At 42.2% G+C, this 25135-nt stretch overlaps 1 protein-coding gene and 2 pseudogenes across 1 annotated transcript; 1 reads left to right on the top strand and 2 right to left on the bottom strand.

Annotated features, from left to right (window-relative positions):
• The first annotated feature begins 34 nt into the window (after nucleotides 1-34).
• Nucleotides 35-24906, top strand: LOC129464637 (UDP-glucuronosyltransferase 3A2-like). Its single transcript, XM_063619473.1, has 7 exons — nucleotides 35-274; nucleotides 2606-2707; nucleotides 13443-13557; nucleotides 14599-14677; nucleotides 20457-20686; nucleotides 22145-22366; nucleotides 24185-24906. Exons 1-7 carry the CDS (start codon nucleotides 181-183, stop codon nucleotides 24459-24461), a joined length of 1119 nt encoding a protein of 372 aa, XP_063475543.1. The 5' UTR covers nucleotides 35-180; the 3' UTR covers nucleotides 24462-24906.
• Nucleotides 5259-5585, bottom strand: LOC129464926 (periphilin-1-like; annotated as a pseudogene).
• Nucleotides 24846-25135, bottom strand: part of LOC129464924 (glycerophosphocholine cholinephosphodiesterase ENPP6-like) — a 92086-nt pseudogene continuing 91796 nt past the window's right edge.

Here is a 25135-nt window from a genome sequence, read left to right as displayed (position 1 = left end):
GGGAGGAGGGGCAGAGGGCAAGAGGGGATGGACAGAAGAGAAGACTGGCAGGATCCTCACTCCTACCTCTACCCACAGACAGTGCCTTTGGCGCACTGAGGTGCACAGGGTCCCTTAGCCGGGCGCAGGGCACGCAGCCCAGGCTGAGATTCGCGGCTTCCGGCTTCCGTAGAAGTGAGCATGGCTGGGCAGCGGGTGCTGCTTCTAGTGGGCTTCCTTCTCCCTGGGGTCCTGCTCTCAGAGGCTGCCAAAATCCTGACAATATCTACAGTAGGTGAGTGCTTGGCCGGAGAATTCCCAGACAGGCGCGTCGCGGATACACGCACTGCCAGGGCTCCAGAGAACAGCGCTTGATCGGAGTCATCCACGTGATTTTCCAGGCTGGGCTTGTGGACCCGGCTGGAGGAGGGAGAAGCCCATTCAGCTGTGGGGCAGAGAGGGGCCTCTGTTGCTGAGGTGGGGAAGATAGTTTTGGAGAAAAGAGATTCTCCTTTACTGTCTCTTCCTGTTCAGGACGCGCCCCTATCCCGCAGGGCTGGGGCCAGAAATTTGAGACTCATCCCAGAGCTTGAGTTCCTGGGCTGCCTTCTGGGAGCGCAGTGGGACTTTCAGAGGCTCACCCCAAGTTCCATGGGGCCGGGAGGTGCACAGTAGCTTCCAGTAGAAACGGTGGTGAGCGTTTTCAGGCTCTTGGAGACCAGGGAAAAGCGCTGTGAGGGCAGCACTGCAAATGTTGTGAAGCTGCATCCGGAGCCAGGGTGGCGCAGGCAGGTATTTCATGGCTGCAAGGCCAGCGGAGTGTTTTCCACCAGGGGAAACCTGGAGAACTGCCCAGGGCTGAGGAGAAGATCCAGGTCATTCGCATCTTTTGGAGTATCCTTCCTTTTCCTTGTGCCGCTGACCGTTTTTGAGGGATTCATGGGACTGTTAATTCTGCATTTTGGGTCTCAGTTTTACTTCTTTTACTTTTACCCCAAAGGGAATAGAAGAAGAAAGAGAAACATATATGAACATAAAGGGATCATCTCAGGATCGAGCTTCCCCAAGACTTTATTCCAACCCATAGTGGGTTCTAATGGATTCCTTTTTAGATCACGGAGAATTAGGGCTTGTAGAGCTGGGAAGAACCACAGATCATCTAATTCAGTGCCCATTTTCATTTCCTGAGAGGGCAATTGAGGGATGGGGAGTGAGATGCCTTCCTTAAGAGCACTTGTGGCCTCCCTGATGTCCCATGAGGAATTAACTCAGGGTTTTCTTACTGCAAGACCACGCTCACCACAACTTCCACTCTGAAGCCCTTTTCACTGGGGATTTTCAAAAATCACTGTTTAAGAAACAGTGCAAGTCCATTTGAAGACTTTTCCCCCCTCTTTCTAAGTGTTAGTAGCAGTGAAGCAACAGAGCTTCTTGACTTCTTGAAAGCACACAGCCCTCCTTCCTCAGGCTCCAAGGAGTTGATGTCGTTTCTGAGGTGCTGGAATGCTGATTTTTGTCCCAGAAAGCCACCTGACTCCCCAAGATCCACGCTAACAGCTGCTTCTGTGGGGACCCCTTCTTTCCGGCTCCCTGTTCTTACATGGATTAAAATGTGAGCAAGATCTGTCGCAGATTTGTACTTTATACATCCCTTGTGGCTCCAGACTATTCAAGCCTGGGTATAAGTAAACTGAGTCATTCAGAGAGCTGCGCACTGCTTCTCTACTCCCTTCCACCCCCACCCCCAAGCTTTTGGTATTTACTATTCCATTACCTTCTCTTCTGATCTTCCTTTCTCTGCTGCTGAGAACCTTAGATTCAAGCAAAGGCTGTGTATTAGAACATGTACTGAGAAGACATTGATTTCGTGGGACTTGTACCTCTTTTGAGGATCAAGCTTCTCTTTCCTTAGGATGGATGTTTCTGGAATCAGTGATTCCCTAGTCTCTCATGCAACCAGGATCCAGCAGGCCCACCCCAAGGGCCCCACAGTTGTCCTCAAATGTCTTAATTAGAACTTGATCACTGTTTGGCCTAAATTAAGTACATCCTTTCGAAATACATTAGAATCTTAAGGATTTGGATTCTAAGCAGTGGCCCCTCATTCCTTCTGTTCCAGTGATGATTTCTTGGACCAATCTCTTAAGGTTTCTACCTCCTACAGCAGCATAAATGTCCAAAGAGCAGGATCCCAGAAACAGCTCTCATTGTTTTTTAGCAACTATTCACATTCTTATGTACAACACTATACCTGTATTTCCACCAATGCTGTGATTTCTTTTGGACTCTGTGTCTCCATAAGGCCTTAGTTAAAATATACATGTACCTCAGGTTGAGGAACTCCCGTGGCTAAGCACATAGTAGCTCATTACACTGACATGGATACTGTGACTCACAAGGGGCAATCTCTCACGGACCAGAGCCACAGGTAAAAATTTGGGCGGCCATGCTCTGGGTGAGTGGACTGGGTTTTACCCAGAGGGACATGAGGAGACTGGCAAAACTCATCTTCCTCCACTCACTGTCCACTTCTGTTTCCCTACCTTTCCTCTCCTGGATTGATCACTACCAGCTTCAGACACTGTGGTCTCACCAGTCCAGAACTGAAGTTGTGCATTGTTCCTAGGTGGAAGCCATTATCTACTGATGGACCGGGTTTCTCAGATTCTTCAAGATCACGGTCATAACGTCACCATGCTTAACCACAGAAGAGGTCCTTTTATGCCAGGTATCTTTTCTCACTTTTCATGATTTCTCCTACTCCAAGCAAAGAGCAAAATGCTGTTTGCATAGAAAGACTTAGCAAAATGTTTTTTAAAAATCTAATTCAATTGGAAGGATGAAAAGCTTGTGTGTATGTAAAGTGCCAAAAAACTTCTTAGGCTCTAATTACCAGGACCTGACACTCCATACTCCCATATATTTTTTTCCCCTTACTTGACTTCTACTCCATCCCAAGCAACCATCCACTCATTATTATGAATTATTTTAACAAATACTACTTTATAAGATGGCTTAAAAAATATATTAAACATGGTGGGGCAAGGTGGCTCCCACCTGTAATCCCAGCACTTTAAGAGGCTGAGACAGGTGGATCACTTGAACCCAGGAATTTGAGACCAGCCTGAGCGACCTAGGGACACTCTGTCTCTACAAAAAATACAAAAATTAGTTTGACATGGTGGCACCCACTTGTAGTTTCAGCTACTTGGGAGGCTGAGGGTGGAGGATCGCTTGAGCCAGGAGGCAGAGGTTGCAGTGGGCTGGGAATGCACCACTGCACTAAAGCCTGGGCAACAGAGTGAGACTCCATCTCAAAGACTCTCTGTATAGAGATGGAACAGAAATATTCAGCCTTATTTAACACCTCTTACATGTAAGAATCACTTTTCGTTTTATAGATTACTTTTCTGCTTTTTATGATATTGGAATTTAAGTAAGCTTTTGCAGGGAGCCCCTTATTTATGCAGCTAAGTTAGGAGTCTATGGCTGAGATGGTCTTGCATTCTTCAAAAATAAGTGGCTGCCCACGAGTTTGTGCATAGTGATTTCAGATGTTCTTAATGGAGTCATTGAATCCAAAGAATTTTAGCCAAAATGAAGCTCATAAATCTTATCAACTCCTCTGTTGATCCACAAGGAAACAGAAACCCTGAGAACTTAACAGATTTGCTTGATACAGAGTTGGGTGGATTTAGGACTTTATGCTCCAAAATTGCTCAATATGAAAGTGTTGCTCAGGGAAAAGCCCAAACTCCATCATCATGCAATACACCTGGACATGCACCCCCTGAAGCTATAATTTTAAAAAAGAACAAAATCCAAAAGCAAGCATCTTGGAGGAAGAAAATTCTGAGATATTTTCAGCCTTTGTAGCTTATATCAGGCCTTGTCATTGTTCAGATTTCTAAAACCATTTTTTTTTTTTTTTTTTGAGACAGAGTCTCGCTCTGTTGGCCAGGCTGGAGTACAGTGGCATGATCTTGGCTCACTGCAACTTCCATCTCCTGGGCTCAAGCAATTCTCCTGCCTCAGCCTCCTGAGTAGCTGAGATTACAGGCGTGTGCCACTATGCCCGGCTAATTTTTGTATTTTTGGTAGAGACGGGATTTCACCATGTTGGCCAGGCTGGTCTCCAACTCCTGACCTCAGGTAATCCTCCCGCCTTGGCCTCCCAAAGTGCTGGGATTACAGGTGTGAACCACTGCGTCCAGCCAAAACCATTTTTTAATCTACATTTTTTCATTTAAATTTTAAAATTTCATTGTGGTAAAATATATATAACAATCTACCATTTTAGCCATGTTTTTTAATTGAGTTAGAGTCTTCATCTGTCTCCCAGGTTGGCGTGCAGTGGTGTGATCTTGGCTCACTACAACCTCCATTACCTAGGTTCAAGCGATTCTGATACCTTAGCCTCCCAAATAACTGGGACTACAGGCGCGTGCTATTAGGCCTGCGGCACCCTGCCTGGCTAATTTTTTTTGTATTTTTAGTAGAGACAGGGTTTAGCCATGTTCGCCAGGCCGGTCTTGAACTCCTGATCTCAGGTGATCTGCCTGCCTTGGCCTTCCAAAGTGCTGGGATTACAGGCGTGAGCCACCGCACCTGGCCCCATTTTCAAGTGTACCGTTTAGAGGCTTTAAGGACATTCATATTGTTGTAGAACCATCTCTGAAATTTTCAGAAGTTTTTCATCGTTGTGAAGTGGAACTCTACTTATTAAACAGTGACGCCCTGTGGCTGACAGCCACTATTACTTCTTGAAACCATTACTGTGACAGTTATTACTATTACTACTTGAGACCATCATTACGAGACTGAACGAAGGAGGATGAACGTAAAAATGAAAACTTAAAAGAAACTGTTATAAAGGAGCCAGGGGAAGAAGAAAAGAGCTCCCCGCTTCTAGTGAGCAAAGGCAGCCGCTGAGCTTCCACAACCCTTTTTTATAGGGTAGAATGAGCAGGGAGGAGGAGGTAACGATTGGTCAGCTGCTTGATTGATCACAGGTTCATATTATTACTAACAGGCTTCAGATTTGCCTAATCACAAGAGACACTGCACTTGGGGCGTGACTGCCTTCAGCATTCCTTCTGGGTGGCAGATGCAGTTTGTCAGTTTGCCAACATTCTGCATTTATGAGAAACAGTTTGCTGTTTACTCATACAGCCTCCAGTGGTATACTGAGTTGATCACAATCCTCACTCTTTTGGCCTCCAACATTTCTCCCTGTTTTTGAATTAATTTGAGACAGGCAATTACTGGTTGTGCAGCCCTCAATTGCCAGTTGGTGGCCCAGCTGATCTTACAGATGCACAGGAAACCACGGCCAGCATGGCCACAAACATGGAGTCAGGGGTCTTTGCCTGACCCTGATGCTCTAACAGTTTCTCAGCTTCCTGTGTGGTTTTCTTGATCTTTCTGCATGTCATGGGGGTTGATGTGTGACTCCAGTCGGTCCTCGTTCCATCTTCACATTCAGATTCAACTGGCTTATGGCTTGTACTGGGGGAACCAGGCCTGTGGTTGGAATCCATGGGTCCCCTCCAGTCTCCCGTTCCAGGGTCGCACACACCTTGAGAGCACCCACACGGTTTGTTCATTTTCTGTGAAAACACAAACATACCCTGGTCCCCACCTTAGTAAATCTACCAAAACAAAAGCAAAGGTTTTTGTAGCTGTAGCCAGGAGGCGTGCTGTTGCTGAAGCATCTGCACCACAAGCTACAATTCAGCTTCTGCCTCTTTTGGTTAATTGCTGCGGGGGAAAACTTTCCACTGATAACAAGAAACAGGCTCTTTCTGATTAACAGAAGACACAGAGAAAGCAAATCTGAGGCTTATCCTGCTTGTGCTCAGTTCCCACATCTTGACAAGCTCTGAGAAAACCTCCAAAGTCCTCTGCACATCTCACAGGTGCCAGCACGTGTTTACAATCTACGAAAGCCAAAGCTAAAGTTAGCCTTTCTGTAGCCACAGAAGACGGTACAAGCCAATTTTCATCCTCTCTCTCCTGTTCACCACCCTCAATAGGTGCTATAGGTGGGGCAAAAAATTCTCTCAAACTCTGAAATAACAAAAAGATGGTATGTACCAAACTCCAAACAAAAAAGAGAAAAGAAATAACCAAATTCTTCCCCATGTTATTTTGATTCAAAAACTTCTCGTTCTTTGTACCTCTAGGGCACTAAACAGTACATTTTTTAGAACACTGACCTTATGTTGCTGCCAGCAGACTTGTAACGGGGTTTCTCGTTCATCTGGTTGGTTTTGATTTCTTCTGGGCTTTAGCTTTTTCTGCTCCCAGACCTTCTTCACTCAAGTCCCTGTAGGATGCTGTGTGTCTCTATCAGTGCCTGGAAGTTCCTGCTAGTCTCTGCTAGTCTTTATCTATCCCTATTTGTCCCTGTGGTCCCTGTTAGTTTCTGCTAGTTCCTGCAACTCCCTGTCTTTCCCTACCTATTTCTATTTGTCTCTATCTCTATTTATTTCTATTTATCCCTGCTTATCTCTGTCCCTGCAGGCCTCTTCGGGTCCCTGCAGGTCTCTTCAGGTCTCTTGTTTGTCTCTGAATGTCCCTATTTATCCCTGTTCAGGCAGCATTTGTGGCAGACTGCCACAATTACTACTTGTTACTGTCATTACGAGAGACATTACTCTTACTACTTGAGACCATCATTAAGAGACTGAATGAAGGACGACAAACATAGAAATGAAAACCTAAGACAAAACAAACTGTTATAAAGAAGGGGGCCAGGGGAAGAAGAAAAGGGCTCCCCACTTCTAGTGAGCAAAGGCAGCTGCTGAGCTTCCACAACCTTCTTATTTATTGGGTAGAATGAGCAGGGAGGAGGAGGTAACGATTGGTCAGCTGCTTGATTGATCACAGGTTCATATTATTACTAACAGGCTTCAGATTTACCTAATCACAAGAAACACTGCACTTGGGGCGTGACTGTCCTCAGCATTCCTTCTGGGTGGCAGACACGGTTTGTGAGTTTGCCAACATTCTGCGTTTATGAGAAACAGTTTGCTGTTTACTCATATAGTCTCCAGTGCTATCCTGAGTTGATCACGATCCTCACTCTTTTGGCCTCCAACAACGCCCCATTACCCTTCACCTTCAGCCCCTGATAACCATATTCTATTTTATTTCTCTATTAATTTGACTATTCTGGGTACAGCATATAAGTGAAATGATACAATATTTGTCCTTTTGTGTCTGGCTTGCTTTATTTCGCATAATATCTTCAAGGTTCATTCATATTTAGCATGTGTTAGAACTTCTTTTTTATGGCTGGATATTCAATTTTATGGATACATTACATTTTGTTTATCCATTAATCCATTGATGGACATTTAGTTTTTTTCCACTTTTTGACTATTGTGAACAATGCTGCTATGAACACTGGTATACAAATATCTTTTTGAGTCCCTGCTTAAAACCATTTTAATATCTTTTACATTAGTTTTCATACTCTTCACTGTCTTTGTATCTGCCTAAACTGGATATCTGATTAAATAGTTGTAGTATATTCATTTTTAAGACAATTATTTCTTAATTTCAAAAATTGTAACTAAATTAAATTGATTTAAATTAAAATGTAGATGAAAAATTAATGATGACATTTCCAATAAGCTTTGAGAAACTACTGGCTGGGTATAGTGGCTCACATTTGTAATCCCAGCACTTTGGGAGGCTGAGGCAGGAGGATCACTTGAGCCCAGGAGCTAAAACCAGCCTGGGCAACATAGTGAGACTTCATCTCTACTAAAAATAAAAATAAAACATTAGCTGGGCATGGTGTCATGCTCCCGTGGTCCCAGCTACCCGTGGGAAGCTGAGGCAGGAGGATTGTGTGAGCCCTGGAGGCTGAAGCTGAGTGAGCCCTTATCATACCACTGCGTTCCAGCCTGGCCAATAAAGTGAGACCCAGTCTGAGAAAAAAAAAAGAGAGAGAGGGAGAGAAACTACTGAAAGCTACAGACCTTTTACTCTTTAACAAATACAAGCAGAGCAAAATCTATAAATGATTCAAGGAATGTGTGGGTCCTTTCTGTTTTTTCATAGGATTAGGAGTCTAGACTTTCTTTTAATAATTCCCTCATCACGGATGTCTCTGAAGCTTTGAAATAGAATTCTCATTTTTCATTTCATCCATAGAGCTTGGCTGAAGGTCTGCAAACAAGGAAACACATGATTGGGTTATTATTTCTGATCAGATGCCCAATTTAATGAATTTGAGCCAATTATTAACTCCTTATTTGGAAACACTTTCCCATACTGTTTATTTATTTGCAACTTTAATAAATGACATCAGAGGCACTGAAGAAGCAAAGGTTTCTAATACTCACATGTACTACTGCTCCAACCAATCAATATCTGGAATCACAATTGGATTATACATATTGGCTAGAAGAATATTCAAAAGCATAAGAGAGAAAGCCTAAATTGCTTTGAACAGACTGTGAGTAGAACTGGGGATTCTAAGAACTCTGCTAGTGATGACTCGGAAGGAAGGAACATGATAGAGAAAATCTGTATTGTCTTAGAGACCATAAATCATCATACACAGACTTTTTGTAGAAATATAGATGTTCAAGTGTTCTTACTATCTATAGTAAAATGTGAGAGGAAAGATAAATTGAGAAAATAACTATGAGGCAGAAAACGAGGACTTTATGGTTTTCGAAATTCTCAGCCTATTAGGATTGTAAAAGATTTTAAAATTAGGGAATTCAACGTCAGGAAAGCAGTGTATCCTGTTGTCTTGTAGAGAAAGCCAATTGTATGGCTGGACAGCCTTTTGCTATTGCCTCTGAAGGATTAAACGGTCAGAGTATTCAGTCACACAGAAAGCTCATTGAGGAGATTAGCATGAAGCAGGTTTGGTGTGCACTGGTTACCAACTTGCCTGAGTCTGCTCAGAAAGAACACCCACATAACGCAACAAATTCCATGAAGTGGATTTTACTTACACGTGGGCAGCAACCGAAACCTAAAATTCACTGTGAGCTGGTCCTCCAAGGCTCAGAAAGCTGCCTGGGATGAATGGAGTCTCAACTGTACATGCCCCGCTTGCATTGCAGATAAAGGACCACGAAGTGCAGACCACCTTAGGTTTTATACCCTGGAGAAACATGATGTGCTAAGCTGTGTTGAAGGACATCCTGTTTCTAGTGGAGACTGTAACAAAGCCTGGGCTATTCCACCCAGTGCCTCTCCATCTCAGAGTGTTACATTCCCAGCACATCCTGCAGTTATTCTTGATAACTACAAGTGACAAGCAGAGAGGAAAACAGGGTCAGCCCAAGGCCACCCTGAGAACTGTCCTGCAATTAGGTGTATGTCTCATGGATTCCTTCACCCGTAATGGCAGAAGCCACCAATCAAGATGAAACTATCTCGTAAAGATGTGTGGAGGCTGGGCACGGTGGCTCATGTCTGTAATCCTAGGAAATGAAACAAAGGAAAAGGAAATGAAACAAACAAAGGAAAAGATGGAAAAGATGGATAGGACAAGATAATGACCGGTCTACAAATAAAATCAAATATCTATTTCCGCAAATAAACATAAACAGAGGATCATCACTATCTCACAGACCTGGTGAAAAGGAATGAGAACATGTCCCTGAAAGGATATTTATTCTTGTTCAAAAGAAACAGGTTGAAATGAAAAGGAAAAGGAATAGAAGTAAAATATTATGGCTACTTAGATCAGCAAGGTAGAGAGGAAGCACACTGAGTTGAGGATAAAAGAAAAGACATAAATGAGTAAAATAATTGAGGGGATATTCCTACAAGCCAGCCAGCCAGATACAAGATTTTAATGGTCCACATTACAGAGGCAACATATTAAAGGATGATGAGGTGAACATCTAGACTCTACCTGGTGGTCTTGCTCTTCTAACAGGCAGTGGATCCTAGGCCGGGCACGGTGGCTCACACCTGTAATCCCAGCACTTTGGGAGGCTGATGCAGGCAGATCACCTGAGGACAGGCGTTCCAGACCAGCCTGGCCAACATGGTACAAACTTGTCTCTACTAAAATACAAAAATTAGCCAGGCATGGTGGTTCGTGCCTGTAATCCCAGCTACTCAGAGGGCCGAGGCTCACGAATCGTCTGAACCTGGGAGGCAGAGGTTGCAGTGAGCCGAGATTGTGCCGTGAACTCCATCCTGGGTGACAGAACGAGACTGTGTCTTAAAAAAAAAAAAAAAAATTCTGTGGAGCAGCCTCTTGTTTAGTGGAATGAATTACTATGACATACCCAGGAGGGTCACAAGGTACACCCCCAAATTTTTTTTTTTTGAGATGAAGTCTTGCTCTTGTCACACAGGCTGGAGTGCCATGGCGTGATCTCAGCTCACTGCAACCTCCTCCTCCCGGGTTTAAGTGATTCTCCTGCCTCAGCTTCCCGGTACCCAAGAATTTTATACCTTCAGAAGTATTGCCAATTTGGACTAAAAGGTATGAGGAGAATATGACAGGGAGGAGAATATGACAGGAAGGAGGGCTGTTGAATTCCCCAGATTCTGCAAGTAGGAAATAAACTGACAAACCACTCAGCTGTAACCACATGCAACGATTCATGAAAAACGAAGGAAAACTCTGAAGGTGAAGCAACGAGCCCAGATGGCAGAGCTTCTAGCCCAGAAGGCTGAGCCAAACCACAGGATTATTCCCAGTCCTTAAAACCTAATTTTGTTTGCCCAGTTGGAGTCAAAATGTCTTGGGACTGGCACCTCATTTTTTTTTTACTTTCTTTTGGCCCCCATTAGAATAATGTCTATAATTGGTATCCTATGCCTGTCCCACTATTGGTTTTGGGGAGCAGGTCATTTTTTCCTAGTTTCACAGATCCACAGAAGGAGAGCAATTTTGCCACCGAATGGATTATGCCCAGACTCTCACCCACACTTGATGTAGATTATTTGGATGATGTGATTTGGGAATTCTGAGCTGATGAACTTTAGATGAGATTTTTCACTTTGAATTGAAATATAATTGTTTGAGACTTTGGGGGATGTTGGGACAAGATGAACACATTTTCATTCCATGAGGGATGTATATGAATGTCTGGGATCTAGAGAACACACTGTGGTAGGCAAATAATGCTGCCCCCAAAGATACACATGTCTGAATTCCTGTCATTATGAATGTGCTATTTTACACGTTCAAAAGGCAAAAGGATCTTTGCAGATGTGATTAATACAAGGATTTTGAGACAGGGAGAGTATCATGGATTACCCAGGTGAATCCAGTTTAATTACAAGAGTTCTTGTAAGGCAAGCTTGTCTAACTCGTGGCCCACCAGCTGCATGTGGCCCAGGACAGCTTTGAATGTGGCCCAACACAAATTCATAAACTTTCTTAAAACATTATGAGATTGTTTTTGCAATTTCTTTTTAGCTCACTAGCTATCATTAGTGTTACTGTATTTTATGTGTGGCCCAAGACAATTCTTCTTCTTCCAATGTGGCTCAGGGAAGCCAATAGATTGGACACCCCTGTTATAAAGGAAAGAAGATGGTAGGAGAGTTAAAGAAGTGATGATGGAAGAAGAAATCAGAGTGATGTGATTGCCTGTTGGAAGGGGGCCATGAGCCAGGGGTGCAGGTAGCCTTGAGAAGCTGGAAAAGGCAAGAAAATGAGTTGTTCCCTAGAGCCTTCAGAGGAAATGCAGCTCTACCTACACGTTGATTTTATTCTAATGAGATGCATTCTGGACTTCTGATCTCCAGAACTATAAGATAATACCTTGTGTTGTGTTAAGCAACTAAGTTTGTTGTAATTTGTTAAAGCAGCAATAGGAAACTGAAACAGCCATGATAGGTGCTCAGAAGAACTCCAGGAGGCATGAAAGGAGGATGCTAAAGCCTTTACAGTGCAGGTGTCCCTGGGGGGCACCAATGAGAGAGCCTGTTGTATTGCAACTTGGACAGATTCTGGAGCCTTCTGTTACAGGGGATCCTATGCAAAGTGGGCTGATTTTCAAGTAATAAATATGAGTGGACCTAAGTAAAATATATAAATAAGGAATATGTTGTCTTTAAAATGTAAAAAAGCCCTAAAAGATGTTGGGCTTGTAACATCATGGACACAGAGAGGCTCAGTAGTTGTTTCTTAGTGGTACTGGGGATGGAGCGGTCTTCAACTAACCAAATGATCCTTTGGAATTTAAGTGAGGGACTGGGTCTGATACTTTGCATGGGACAATGGCTTATCTCCTTTGTGAGCTCCTTTTTGAATGTTTCTATGTCTTAAATGAGTGTGGCAGATGAATCTCCTCAGAGGAGGACACCCTCAATGTAATGTTATATCTGTACTCCTGGAGAAAGCTGGAAGCAGTGGCTCTTGCTGGCAAAGATTGTGGGCAATAGTAGGGCTGTTGAAGTATACTGTGGGTAGCCATGCATTGTGTTTCTTCCAAGGTAAAGACGTGCTGTGGCTGAGAGCCTATTAAAATCAGCATTGAAGAGAACATTCTAGCCAACTCTATGACTGCAAAGTATTTGCCAGTAGATACTTGGATAGAGTCTTTCATTTCAATTAGCTTGAGTATGAGGGCCTTAATATGTGGGACTATGTGTTAACATACCCCCAATTCTTACACAAAATTTGATTTGGATGTGATGAAGGCACACGTGCATTAAGAAGATATGAGAGGTTTATGACTCATAGGGTGAGGTATTTTTTTTTCTTTTTTTCAGAATAGCAGGACAGGCTCCCAGGCCAATCTGAAAAATGGCTTTAGAGAGCAGGGAGGGATGACTGGCTTGAGTTTTTACTGTGAGGAGGGGTAGGATGGGCTGAGGATTTCCCTTCATTGTCCTGACTTGCATGGATTGAAACTCCTACCAGAGATAAGACAGAAGGTGTGTGTGGCTTTTCTTACCAATTTGCTCAGATGAAGCATGGGGTTGGGAAGGGGAAATGGGGCTTGACATTTGTCAAGAGGCAAAGAGTGAAAATGGAGTCAGACTTCTTATTACGCATGGACAATGAAGAAGGGGCCAAGCTGGCAAGTCAAGATGTAGGGGACTATTCTTTTAATGAAGTCTTTTAGTAATTTTTGACTGAATTTAAAAATTATTTGCATTATCACTTTAAATAATAAAAATGATTGTTTTTGTAAAACAGAAAGAACAGAGGCTCTGGAATCAAACAAATGTGTACTGTATTTAAATACAAACCATACCAATGTCTCACACCTGTAATCCCAATGGTTTGTAAGGGAGCTGAGACTGCAATGAACTAGGATTGTGCTATTGCACTGCAGCCTAAATGACAGAGCAAGACTCTGTCTCAAAAATAAATAAATGCATACATTAAACAATACTTAAGCAATCATTCAAATACATACATAATCTTTGAAATAAGTTTTGATATTGTTATGCTAATGTTACTCTTTTATGTAGCGTATTTAACTTTTTTTAATCCGTTGCTGTTTTCTTAGATTTTAAAAAGGAGGAAAAATCATATCAAGTTATCAGTTGGCTTGCACCTGAAGATCATCAAAGAGAATTTAAGAAGAGTTTTGATTTCTTTCTGGAAGAAACTTTAGGTGGCAGGTAATTTTTTTTTATTCTTTGAACCAAATGGTCACTATTTTCATAATACAAATGAATGGATGGATGCATGGATACTTGGAATGAGGACAAGAGAAAGTGATGAATGGATGGATGGATGGATGGATGGATGGATGGATGGATGGATGGATGGGTGGATTGATAGATGGAGAGACAGATGATAGGGGGAGTAGATGAGTACTGCATGCCACATCATCCAGTAAAGTCCCTGAAAATTCTTCCTCATACCGTCTTTCTTACACTATAAGCATGAGTGCTTTTCTGCAGAAAGTGGGAAACTGTTTCTTCTGGGACTTCCTTGCAACACTTCACCTACAACCATTGCCTATAATCTCCCCAACACAGAAATTGGGATAGGCTCTTCAACTTTTCATTGTTGGTGGGAAAATTAGAGTCACCTTTTCCCACTTACTGTCTTCCCTTCTTCTCACATATATTCATAAATAAGGGAAGGCTTATGGACATTGGGTTTGTAGAAGTTGAACATATAGCCATGCAAAGTTCTTTTAAAAAGCAATCAACCTGGTACAAATGAAACATGAAACTGACACCTTTTGCTTAATCTGGATGGGAAGGAACACATAACTTTTTAATCTTAGACATAAAAGAGGAAACACAGAAATCTATGCCTGTCTTGGTTAATCACAGTGGCCTTACCTCTCTTCTTTCCTGGAAAATTCTACTCAGTAGTCAAGGTAGTGCTTAAATCTGACTTTTTCCATAGAGCCTCCCTCCTCACCCAAGATGGAACACCACATTCTCTCCCCTATACGTCTGATCTAATCTACCCATTTGACACTTAGCCTATATCATCTTGCAGAGTTAGTTATATATTTTAAGCATATGCCTCGTCTCTTCTTACTCGGTTTAATATTTGTAAGGACAGGTATAGTTAAGGGTGCATTCTTAAAATATTTTAATTTATTAGCTTAATTTTAAATATGATTAATGAACTACAGTCTAAACATTTTTACTACTTTACTGGCTTTTTTTTTGAGATGGAGTTTTGCTCTTGTTGCCCAGGCTGGAGTGTAATGGCGCGATCTCAGCTTACTGCAACCTCTGCCTCCAGGGTTCAAGCGATTCTCCTGCCTCAGCCTCCTGAGCAGCTGGAATTACAGGTGCCCACCTAATGTTTTGTATTTTTAGTTGAGACAGGGTTTCACCATGTTGGCCAGGCTGGTCTCGAAATCCTGACCTCAGGTGATCCACCTGCCTCGGCCTCCCAAAGTGTTAGATTTAAGTCTTTTAATCCATTTTGATTTGATTTTTGTATCTGATGAGATATAGAGGTCTAGTTTTATTCTTCTGCATATGCATATCTAGTTTTCTTTTAGCACCATTCATTGAAGAGACTGTCTTTATGTTCTTGGCACCCTTGTCAAAAATAAGTTCACTGCAGATGTATGGATTTGTTGCTGGGTTGTCCATTCTGTTCTGTTGGTCTATGTGCCTTTTTTTTTAAATGCCAGTACCATACAGTTTTGGTTACTATAGTCTTGTAGTATAACTTGAAGTCAGGTAATGTGATTCTTCCAGTTTTGTTCTTTGTACTTGGGTTGGCTTTGGCTATTCTGGGTCTTTTGTGGTTCCATATAAATTTTAGGATTATTTTTCCTCCTTCTGTGAAGGATGAGATTGGTATTTTTATAGAGATTGAATTGAATCTGTAGATTGCTTTGGGTAGTATGGGCATTTTAACAATATTGATTCTTCCAGTGCATGAACATGGAATAGTTTTCCAGTTTTTAAAATGTCCTCTTTAATTAATTGCATCAATGTTTTATAGTTTTCATTGGAGAGATCTTTTACTTCTTTGTTTAACTTTATTTATAGGTATTTTATTTTGTTCGTGGGCACTGTAAATGAAATTACTTTCTTGATTTCTTTTTCAGATTATTCACTGTTGGCATATAGAATTGCTACTGATTTATATATATTGATTTTGTACCCTGCAACTTTACTGAATTTGTGGATCAGTTCTAATAGTTATTTTGGTAGAATCTTTAGGTTTTTCCAAATATAAGATTATATAATTTGCAAACTAGCATAATTTAACTTCTCCCCTTCCAATTTAACTGCCCTTTATTTCTTTCTCTTTTCCGATTGCTCTAGCTAGAACTTCCAGTACTATGTTGAATAACAGTGGTAACAGTGGGCATCCTTGTCATGTTAGAGGAATGGTGTTCAATTTTTCCCCATTCAGCGTGATACTAACTTTGGATGTGTCATATATGGCTTTTATTGTGTTGAGGTATGTTTCTTCTATACTCAGTTTTTTTAGAGTTTTATCATGAAGGGACTTTGAATTTTATTGAATGCCTTTTCAGCATCAATTGATATGATCATATGGTTTTTTTCATTCATTCTGTTGATATGATGAATCACATTGATTGATTTGCGTATGTTGAACGATCCTTCAGTCTCTCAGATAAATCCCACTTGGTCATGATGAATGATCTTTTTAATGTGTTGTTGATTTCGGTTTGCTAGTATTTTGTGGAGGATTTTTGCCTTAATGTTCATCTGAGATATTAGCCTGTAGTTTCCTTTTTCCAATGTGTATTTGTCTGGTTTTGGTATAAAGGTAATACAGGCCTTTTATTCCCTTCTCTTCTATGCTTTTTAGAATAGTTTGAGTAGGATTGGTATTAGTTCCTTAAATGTTTGGTAAAATTCAGCATTGATGCCATTGGGTCCTAGGCTTTTCTTTGCTAGGAGACTTTTTATTACAACTTTAGTCTCATTACTTGTTATTGGTCTGTTCAGGTTCAGGATTTCTTTATGGATTAATCTCGGTAAGTTGTATGTGTTTAGGAATGTATTAATTTCTTCTAGGTTTTCCAATTTATTGGCATATGGTTGCTCATAGACGTTTCTCATGATCCTTTGAATTTCTGTAGCATCAGTTGTAATGTCTCTTTTTTTAGCTCTGATTTTATTTGGGTTTTCTCTCTTTTCTTGGTTTGGCTAAAGGGTTGTCTATTTTCTTATCTTTTCAAAACCAAACTTTTCATTTCATTGATCTTTTATTTTTTTAATTTTAAATTTCATTTATTTCTGCTGTGATCTTTCTTTCTTCTACTAATTTTGGGTTTGGTTTGCTCTTGATTTTCCAGTTCTTTAAGATGCATCCTTAGATTGTTTATTTGCAATCTCACTCTTTTGATGTAGGCACTTATAGCTATAAATGTTCCTCTTAGTATTGTTTTCACTGTATCTCATAGGTTTTGGTATGTTTTGTTTTCATTATCATTTGTTTCAATAAATTTTTAAATTTCCTTCTTAATTACTTCATTGACCTACTGGTCATTCAGGAGCATATTGTTTTTTTCCATGCATTTGTATAATATCCAGAGTTCCTCTTGTTATTGACTTATAGTTTTATTCCATTGTGGCCTAAGAAGGTAGTTGATATAATTTCAATTTTTTTGAATTTCTTAAAAGTTGTTTTATGGCCTAATGTATGGTCTATACTTAAACGTGGTCCATGTGCTGAGTAGAAGAATGTCTTTTTTGCAGTCATTGGATGAAAATTTCTGCAAATATTATTAGCTTCACTTAATCTGCAGTGCAGATTAAGTTCAATGTTTCTTTGTTGATTTTCTGTCTGGATGATGCGTCCAATGCTGAAAGTGTTGCATTTTCCATCTATTATTGTATTGGGGTCTATCTCTCTCTTTACCTCTAATAATGTTTGCTTTATGTGTCTGGGTGCTCCAGTTTTGAGTGCCTATATATTTATAATTGTTATATGTGCTTAATGAATCAACCTTTATAAAATTATATAATAACCTTCTTTGTCTCTTTTCATGGTATTTGTCTTGATATCTATTTTATCTGATGTAAGCATAGCTACTCCTTCTTTTTTCTTGGTTTCCACATTCATGGAATATCTTTTCCTACCCCTTTATTTTCAGTCTATGTGTGTTTTTATAGGCAGTGTGTTTCTTGGAGGCAACATGTTAAATCTCTTTTTTTATTCATTCAATCACTCTTTCTGTTTTGACTGGAGAGTTTAGTCCGTTTACATTTAATGTTATTATTTGTAAGTAAGGACTTACTCCTGCCATTTTGTTATTTGTTTTCTAGTTGTGTTGTGATCTTCTCTTTCTTCTTTCCTTCTTCTGGTCTTTCTTTTAGTGAAAATGATTTTCTCTGGTGGTATGTTTTAATTTCTTGAATTTTATTTTTTGTGTATCCGTTTTAAGTTTTGTGATTTGAGGTTACTACAAGGCTTGCAAGTAACATCTTATAACCCACTATTTTAAACTGATGACAACTTAACTTTGATTGCAAAAAGAAACAAACAATTAAGCAAAAAAGAACAGTAATAAAAATTCTACACTTTATCTCCCAGTCCGCTAAGTTTTTGTTGTTTCTATTTATATCTTATTATATTGTCTAAGTTCACTTATTCTTTCTTCTGCTTGATCCATTCTTCTGTTAAGAGACTTTGAGGCATTCTTCATTATGTCAAATGCATTTTCAACTCCAGAATTTCTACTTTTTTATTTTTAATTCTTTCAATCTCTTTGCTAAATTTAGCTGATAGGATTCTGAATTTCTTCTCTGTGTTATCTTGAATGTCACCGAGCTTCCTCAAAATGGTTATTTTGAATTCCCTGTCTGAAAGGTCACATTTTTCTGTGTCTCCAGGATTAGTTGATGGTGCTTTATTTGGTGCGTCGGGTGAAGTCATGTTTTCCTGGATGGTCTTGATGCTTGTAACTTGTTCATCAATGTCTGGGCATTGAAGAGTTAAGTATTTATTCTAATCTTTGCAGTCTGGGCTTGTTTTTACCTGTCCTTCTTGAGAAAGCTTTCCAAGTGTTCAAAGGGAATTGAGTGTTGTGATCTAAGTCTTTGGTCACTGCACCTGTGTCTGCATTAGGGGGCACTCCAAGCCCAGTCATGCTGACTCTTGCAGCCTTGTAGAAGTACCACCTTGGTGGTCTTAGGTAAGAGCCAGGAGAATTCCTTGGATTACCAGGCAGAGTCTCTGGTTCTCTTCCCTTACTTTCCCGTATACCAACAGAGTTTCTCTCCTTGTGCTAAGCTGCCTGGAGTTGGGGAAGGGGTGACACAAACACTCTCATGACCACCTCCCCTGAAATTGTGCTGGATTACGCTTGAAACCAACACAGCACTGGACCTCGTCCAAGACCTATGATAACTATTGCCTGGTTACTGCTGATGTTTATTCAAGGCTCAAGAGCTCTTTAGTCAACAGGTGGTGAATTCTTCCAAGCTTATACCTTTCCCTTTAGGGCAGCAGGTTCCCTTCTGGCCCAGGTTGGGTCTAGGAATTCTGTCCAGGAACTGTGTCCTGGAATTGGGAATTGTAGGGATCTACTTACTCTATTCCCTCCCTTCCTAAAGCAGGAGTCTCGCTCGTGGCCACCCCACCCCAAGCCTGTGAGAAGTACTGCCTGGCTACTGCTGATGTTTATTTTTGGCCCAAGGGCTTTTGAATTAGCCGGTGGTGAATCCTGCCAGGCTTAGGTCTCTCCCTTCAGGGCTGCAGGTTCTCTTCTGACCCAGGGCATGCCTAGCAATGTTGTCCAGGGGCTAAGGCCTAGATGTGGAGAGGTTGGGATTCTCCTTGTTGCTTAATTTTACTGCAGCTAAACTGTACCCAACTTGCAAGACAAAGACTTTTTAACTCTTCCCCCATCCTCTCCTGGAGGAAGGAGTCTCTCCTGGAGCTGTGAGCTGCCCTGCCTGGAGTTGGGGGAGGGGTGACACAAGCACTCCTTGGCTGCCCTGGCTGGTGTCTCACCAGGTCATGTGCACTCCAGGGATTTTAGTTCTTGTGGCCTAGATTGCCTTTCAAGTTTATTTTGAACCCCAGAGCACTTTAGCCTGCAGTGGTTGGTCTAACCAGCACTGAGGTTCCTACTGCTGAGGTGGATGATTCCCTTCTAGCAAGGGCTGGTCTACATGCTCCCTGCATGGGTGCCAGCTGAATTCTTCCCTGTGTTGCTTTGCTCTGTGACTGCAGAGCACTGACTTCCACTGCAAAGTCTATAGTCACTGTGCTCTGCCTCCCCTAAGCACACAGATTCTCTCTCTGCACCACATGGCAATTGAAGACTGTGTTTCCTACCTTCTCAGTGCCTCTTTCCTCGGTATGATGTTAAAACCAGGAATGGTGATTGCTCACCTGATTTTTTTTTTGTTCTTATGAAGGTGTTTTCCTGTGGATAGTTGTTAATTTGGTATTCCTTCGGGGGGCAAAATCACTTCAGGGTTCTTCTATTCTGCCATCTTGCTCCACCTCCCTATGGCATTGCTGCTTTTAAAAAATCTTTCTCTGTGGTTATAATTTGCAGTCCTGTGGGTGAACTACTGAGGTAGAGGATGAAGTATGTACAAAAAGATCAGTGACCGAGACTATCATAAAACATTAGAGGAAAACACACTAAAAGGTTACATTTTGTGTAGATGGAGAGGAGCCTTACCCCATGCTGCCACCATTTCTGCCTACAACACAAGTGTTCTCCCAGCATCTCCATTTCAGCCTCCAGAAGTCCCACTCCTCATGCTGGACCCTGGCCACCTACTAGTACTCTTCCAGATACTATTACCTCTAATCTGACCTTAGAAAACTCCTGTGACTCCCTGGACCTATAATGGGTGGAAGGTCAAGAAAGGCCCTGATAATAGGGTCAGGGCTTCAAGAAGAAAGATGTTCCCACCAACACAAAGGACATGACCACAGTGCAGCTAGTACTGAGCTACACTAGGAGCTAGAATAATAGCTTTGGGACAGTGAGGACAGGGCGCTGTGTTAGTAAATAGTCTGGCTTTCATTTTCTGGTCAACTAGGCTTTCACCAATAATTTTGTCACCTCTTTACCTTGGTAATCTTTCTCCAGGACTTGCAGAACTTCATTGCCAAGTTTGGGGACTCTGGTTTTGTCCTTGTGACCTTGGGCTCCATGGTGAACACCTGTCAGAATCCGGAAATCTTCAAGGAGATGAACAATGCCTTTGCCCACCTACCCCAAGGGGTGATATGGAAGTGTCAGTGTTCTCATTGGCCTAAAGATGTCCACCTGGCTGCAAATGTGAAAACTGTGGACTGGCTTCCTCAGAGTGACCTCCTGGGGAAGGTCTGCCCAGGACTGCTCCTCTCCTTCCACTGACCTGTCTTTGGGGCTCATCACGTCTCTGACCTTTAGCTGGACATTTGTACCCACTGGTGAATGGTACAGGTAAGGCTCAGTGGACAGAAAAGTAGCAGCCAGCTGGAGTTCTTGGGAAACCAGGCTATACTTCCAATGGGATCAGATGCCAAAGCAACCAACTTTCCTTCATTCTTTTCTATCCCAGACCTGATGTCTGCAGCCCTATGTGATATTCCTGTCAAGTCTCTTTAACCCTGCTGCATTTGGTCTTGGACAAGGTCACCCAAACAAAATTAAAGACAACCTATCAACTCTGAATGTATATACTAAGGGTTGGGAGAGGTGCCACAAACTTTAGTGATTTTGTGAGCACCAGTTCGGCCACATGGACTTACACAAACACACATCCACACATAAATATGGACACATCCTCTTAATTTACCAAGGGTCTCAGCAACTTCTACCATCACAAGATTAATGCCAATGATGTATTTAGGATGTGGCAACATACCTGTGTGCCAAGCTTAGCAACTTCACAGTTGGTGATTTGGTCTACCGAGTTGTCTGGGACCAGAGAGCTCCCTCACCCCCAACAGGTTTTCTCTGTGCCCAGTGCTGCCCTAGACACTGACTAGAGCAGAGATTCACAACCAAGATTATGGCTCAAAAGAATCTGGGCAATTTAAGAAGTAGATTCCTGGTCCTACTTCTGTGAATATATTTTTTAAAATTCTGGGGTAGGGCATATGTCTCCCATTTCAAAGAAGAGACAGGGAGTCTGATGCACATTGCAGTTGAGTGACCCAGGTTGAGATGTGCTTGTCATTATCAACAATCACTTTAGTTAGCTCTAGGTAACGCTGGCATGGAAAGACAGGAACTGGAAATACAGAGGCAAAGGATCCAGTCTACTTTCAAGGCGCTTCTCTTATAATTGAGGACACCATACAGTCAATACAAGTTTTATGAGTGACACATGAGTTGTGATGTCAACAAATATGTCAGGAATACAAGAAAAGGGAAATTAGCTGTCAGTGGATAAAAGAGGGCTCAATATAGACAGAGGAGGTAGAAACAGAGAGACACACAGAATACAGATGAGAGAAGCAAAGAGAGGCACAGGGAGGACAGAGAGAAGGAAGAATGGATGGACAGATAGAGATGTATGCCTTGCTTAGCACTCTTCTCTACAGAATTCACTCAGTTCTAAGCCTTAGCTGAGTTTCTGGCTGACGGAAGATGTTTCCATATGATAGCAACGCTTGGAATCTTGTATCTTGGAACTGTAACCTTGGATGTGTCCCAAGCACAGTCATTAGATACAATGTTTCCAACACACCACTAGATCCCCTTGGCACTTTCTTATCCCCTTCATCTCGGCCTGATGTTTCGACATTTTCATCCTGAAGTGTCCCACCCTCTTTCTTATTTACAACAGCTCACCCAAGCATCCGTCTGTTTGTCACCCACGGCGGGCAGAATAGCATAATGGAGGCCATACAGCATGGTGTGCCCATGGTGGGGATCCCTCTCTTTGGAGACCAGCCTGAAAACATGGTCCGAGTAGAAGCCAAAAAGTTTGGTGTCTCTATTCAGTTAAAGAGGCTCAAAGCAGAGACGTTGGCTCTTAAGATGAAACAAATCATAGAGGACAAGAGGTATGCAGCTCCCTGGGGTTGTGGTCATAATGATGAATGAATGCAAAAACACTAAGGGCACTATGGGAATCTGGTTTTTTGGTTTTGTTTTGTTTTGCTTTAGATTAAAACTGTATTTTCTAGGACATGGGATAATATGTGTGTGATGCCAACAGCTGACCTGTGTCCTCTGAGAGCAAGACTAGAGCATTTAAGTTAGATGCTAAGAATCATTTCCTACCTTTTCATTTTGGGGAACCTGGACTATGTACAGGGGGTCTCTGTGAGCTATGTTTCAGGTCAATTGGAATTCAGGTCAGCGGGATTCCAACTGAGGCAGGAGATTGCCTTTCTGTTACCCAAATACTCCACACTCTTCTCCCCCTTGGCCTTTTGTTTGTGGTGCTCCCTCTTCACATACTGGCTCCTTTGTCACATTCCGGTCTCATCTCCAACTCATTTCTTCTTAGAGTTCGCCTCTGACAGTCCTGAGTAACCTCTTCTCCCACCTACCCCAGTTATATCATTTCCTTCTTAACACTTCTTAAGGTCTGTAATTACCTCACTTATTTATGTGTTTGTTTATTTAGAGTCTCTTTATGTTGCCCAGGCTGGTCTCAAACTCCTGGGCTCAGATGATCCTCCTGCTTCAGCCTCCCGAGTAGCTGGGATTACATAAGCCACCGTGCGCAGCTTATGTTTTCATTTATTATTTGTCCCCCTCGCCTTCCAACCAGAGAGTGGAGAGTTAGCTTAATGAGGACAGCAGCATGTGTCTCTTATTTTCTGCTATCTTCTTAGTGCCTAGCACAGGGTCTGCCACAAAGTAAATGGTTAATGAATTTTAGTTAAGTGAGGCAATAGAAGGGACCCAGTGACCTCCAAGGTAACTAACTGCATATCCAGCAAAGTGATCTCATGTGAAGAGAAAATTACACCTCATGTAATAAGTAAAAAGAACTGAACAACTTATTAGAGTTTCAAGGGCACAAACCAAAATCGGACCTCAAGGCTTAGCATGTACTAGGAGACACTCGGCAGTTCTAGCTAGATGACTTAACCACATAGCTCATGATTCTTAGCCTTGGAAGAGTCATTAAACTCCATGGGTTGATAAACTCCAGATCAATTGTATATATTTGCAATTTCATGTATTGCAGTTGGTCATTTTCTGAAAAATGTGTTTGTAGCTTTCATTGGATTTTTCAATGACCTAGACCCAAAATGACCATTCTGAGCTGGGATGGTCCTCAGACATTGTACATCAGCAGGGCCAGCTTCACAATTTGTAGGACCTGGTGTAAAATAAAAGCGTGGCGCCTCTTATTATAAAGTTTGAGAACTTCCACATGGTGAAACTAAGTACAGGATGCTACTAATTATGTGGTACAAATATGCAGCCTGCAGCCTGGGAAGCCAGCCCTGGTCAACATGACGTTCTGATGGTGCAGGAATGTGTAGGCTTTAGCCTGTGCCTAACATTCCCCAGAGTGAGATTTGTCACCCCATCTAGAGACTGGCACAGTGGAGGTGCTCCATGTATATGTATAATAATTACATCATATATAATTTTCCTAGGGTACATCATAAGCCTCCTTGGAGCAGGGACTAGTCTTTGTGGACTTGGTCACTTTTTTGAAGTTTAAGACTTTTAGCATTATACATGGATTTTTGCATGTAGGTGTCATGATTAAACTTCAAGGGGAACCAGGTAGATTACTGCAAAGCCAACAAAATTTCCTTGAAACTCAGTCTTTGGTGCATCATATAGAACGGATCACACATTCTAACTCTTGTGAGGTCACATTAGTAATGCCCCCTCTCTATCTCTTTCAACAGATACAAGTCTGCGGCAGTGGCTGCCAGCGTCATCCTGCGCTCCCACCCGCTCAGCCCCACGCAGCGGCTGGTGGGCTGGATTGACCACGTCCTCCAGACAGGGGGGGCAACGCACCTCAAGCCCTATATCTTCCAGCAGCCCTGGCATGAGCAGTACCTGCTCGACGTTTTTGTGTTTCTGCTGGGGCTCACTCTGGGGACTCTATGGCTTTGTGGGAAGCTGCTGGGCATGGCTGTCTGGTGGCTGTGTGGGGCCAGAAAGGTGAAGGAGACATAAGGCCAGGTGCAGCCTTGGCGGGGTCTGTTTGGTAGGTGATGTCACCATTTCTAGGGGGCTTCCCACTAGTTCTGGCAGCCCCATTCTCTAGTCCTTCTAGTTATCTCCTGTTTTCTTGAAGAACAGGAAAAATGGCCCCAAATCATCCTCTCCACTTGCTAATTTTGCCACAAATTCATCCTTACTGGCTCCTGCCTGCTGGCAGAATTCTTTCCAGTCCTCTTGTCCTCCTTTGTTTGCCATCAGCAAGGGCTGTGCTGTGATTCTGTCTCTGAGTGACTTGGACCACTGACCCTCAGATTTCCAGCCTTCAAATCCACCTTCCTTCTCATGCGCCTCTCCGAATCTCACCCGACCGTTCCAGCCTCCATGTCCAGATCTTGTCAGCCTCTTTCCGTCACTCCTGCCCCTACCATGTATCATGGAATAAAATCCAAGAAAGACATCTTGCATATTCTTTCAGTTTCTGTTTTGTTCTCCTGCATATTCTCTTCAATGCTCAGGAAGCTGCCCTGGGCTTGAGAGTTCAGGGCCGGACACAGGCTCGCAGGTCTCCACATTGGGTCCCTGTCTCTGGTGCCCACGGTGAGCTCCTTCTTTGCTGATCAGGCATGGAGACTGTAGGTTTCCAGATTTCCTGAAAAATAAAAGTTTACAGCATTATCTCTCCACAA

Source organism: Symphalangus syndactylus, chromosome 16 (genome assembly GCF_028878055.3).
Source record: "Symphalangus syndactylus isolate Jambi chromosome 16, NHGRI_mSymSyn1-v2.1_pri, whole genome shotgun sequence".
Lineage (NCBI taxonomy): Eukaryota > Metazoa > Chordata > Mammalia > Primates > Hylobatidae > Symphalangus > Symphalangus syndactylus.
This window is presented reverse-complemented; position numbering and strand designations above follow the sequence as displayed.

Bases quoted from the DNA above. Each gene is read 5' to 3' on its own strand.
- LOC129464637 (XM_063619473.1), top strand. From the start codon at position 181: ATGGCTGGGCAGCGGGTGCTGCTTCTAGTGGGCTTCCTTCTCCCTGGG. The intron at 275-2,605 runs GTGAGTGCTTGG...CATTGTTCCTAG, and splicing joins CCTGACAATATCTACAGTAG to GTGGAAGCCATTATCTACTG. The intron at 22,367-24,184 runs GTATGCAGCTCC...CTCTTTCAACAG, and splicing joins CAAATCATAGAGGACAAGAG to ATACAAGTCTGCGGCAGTGG.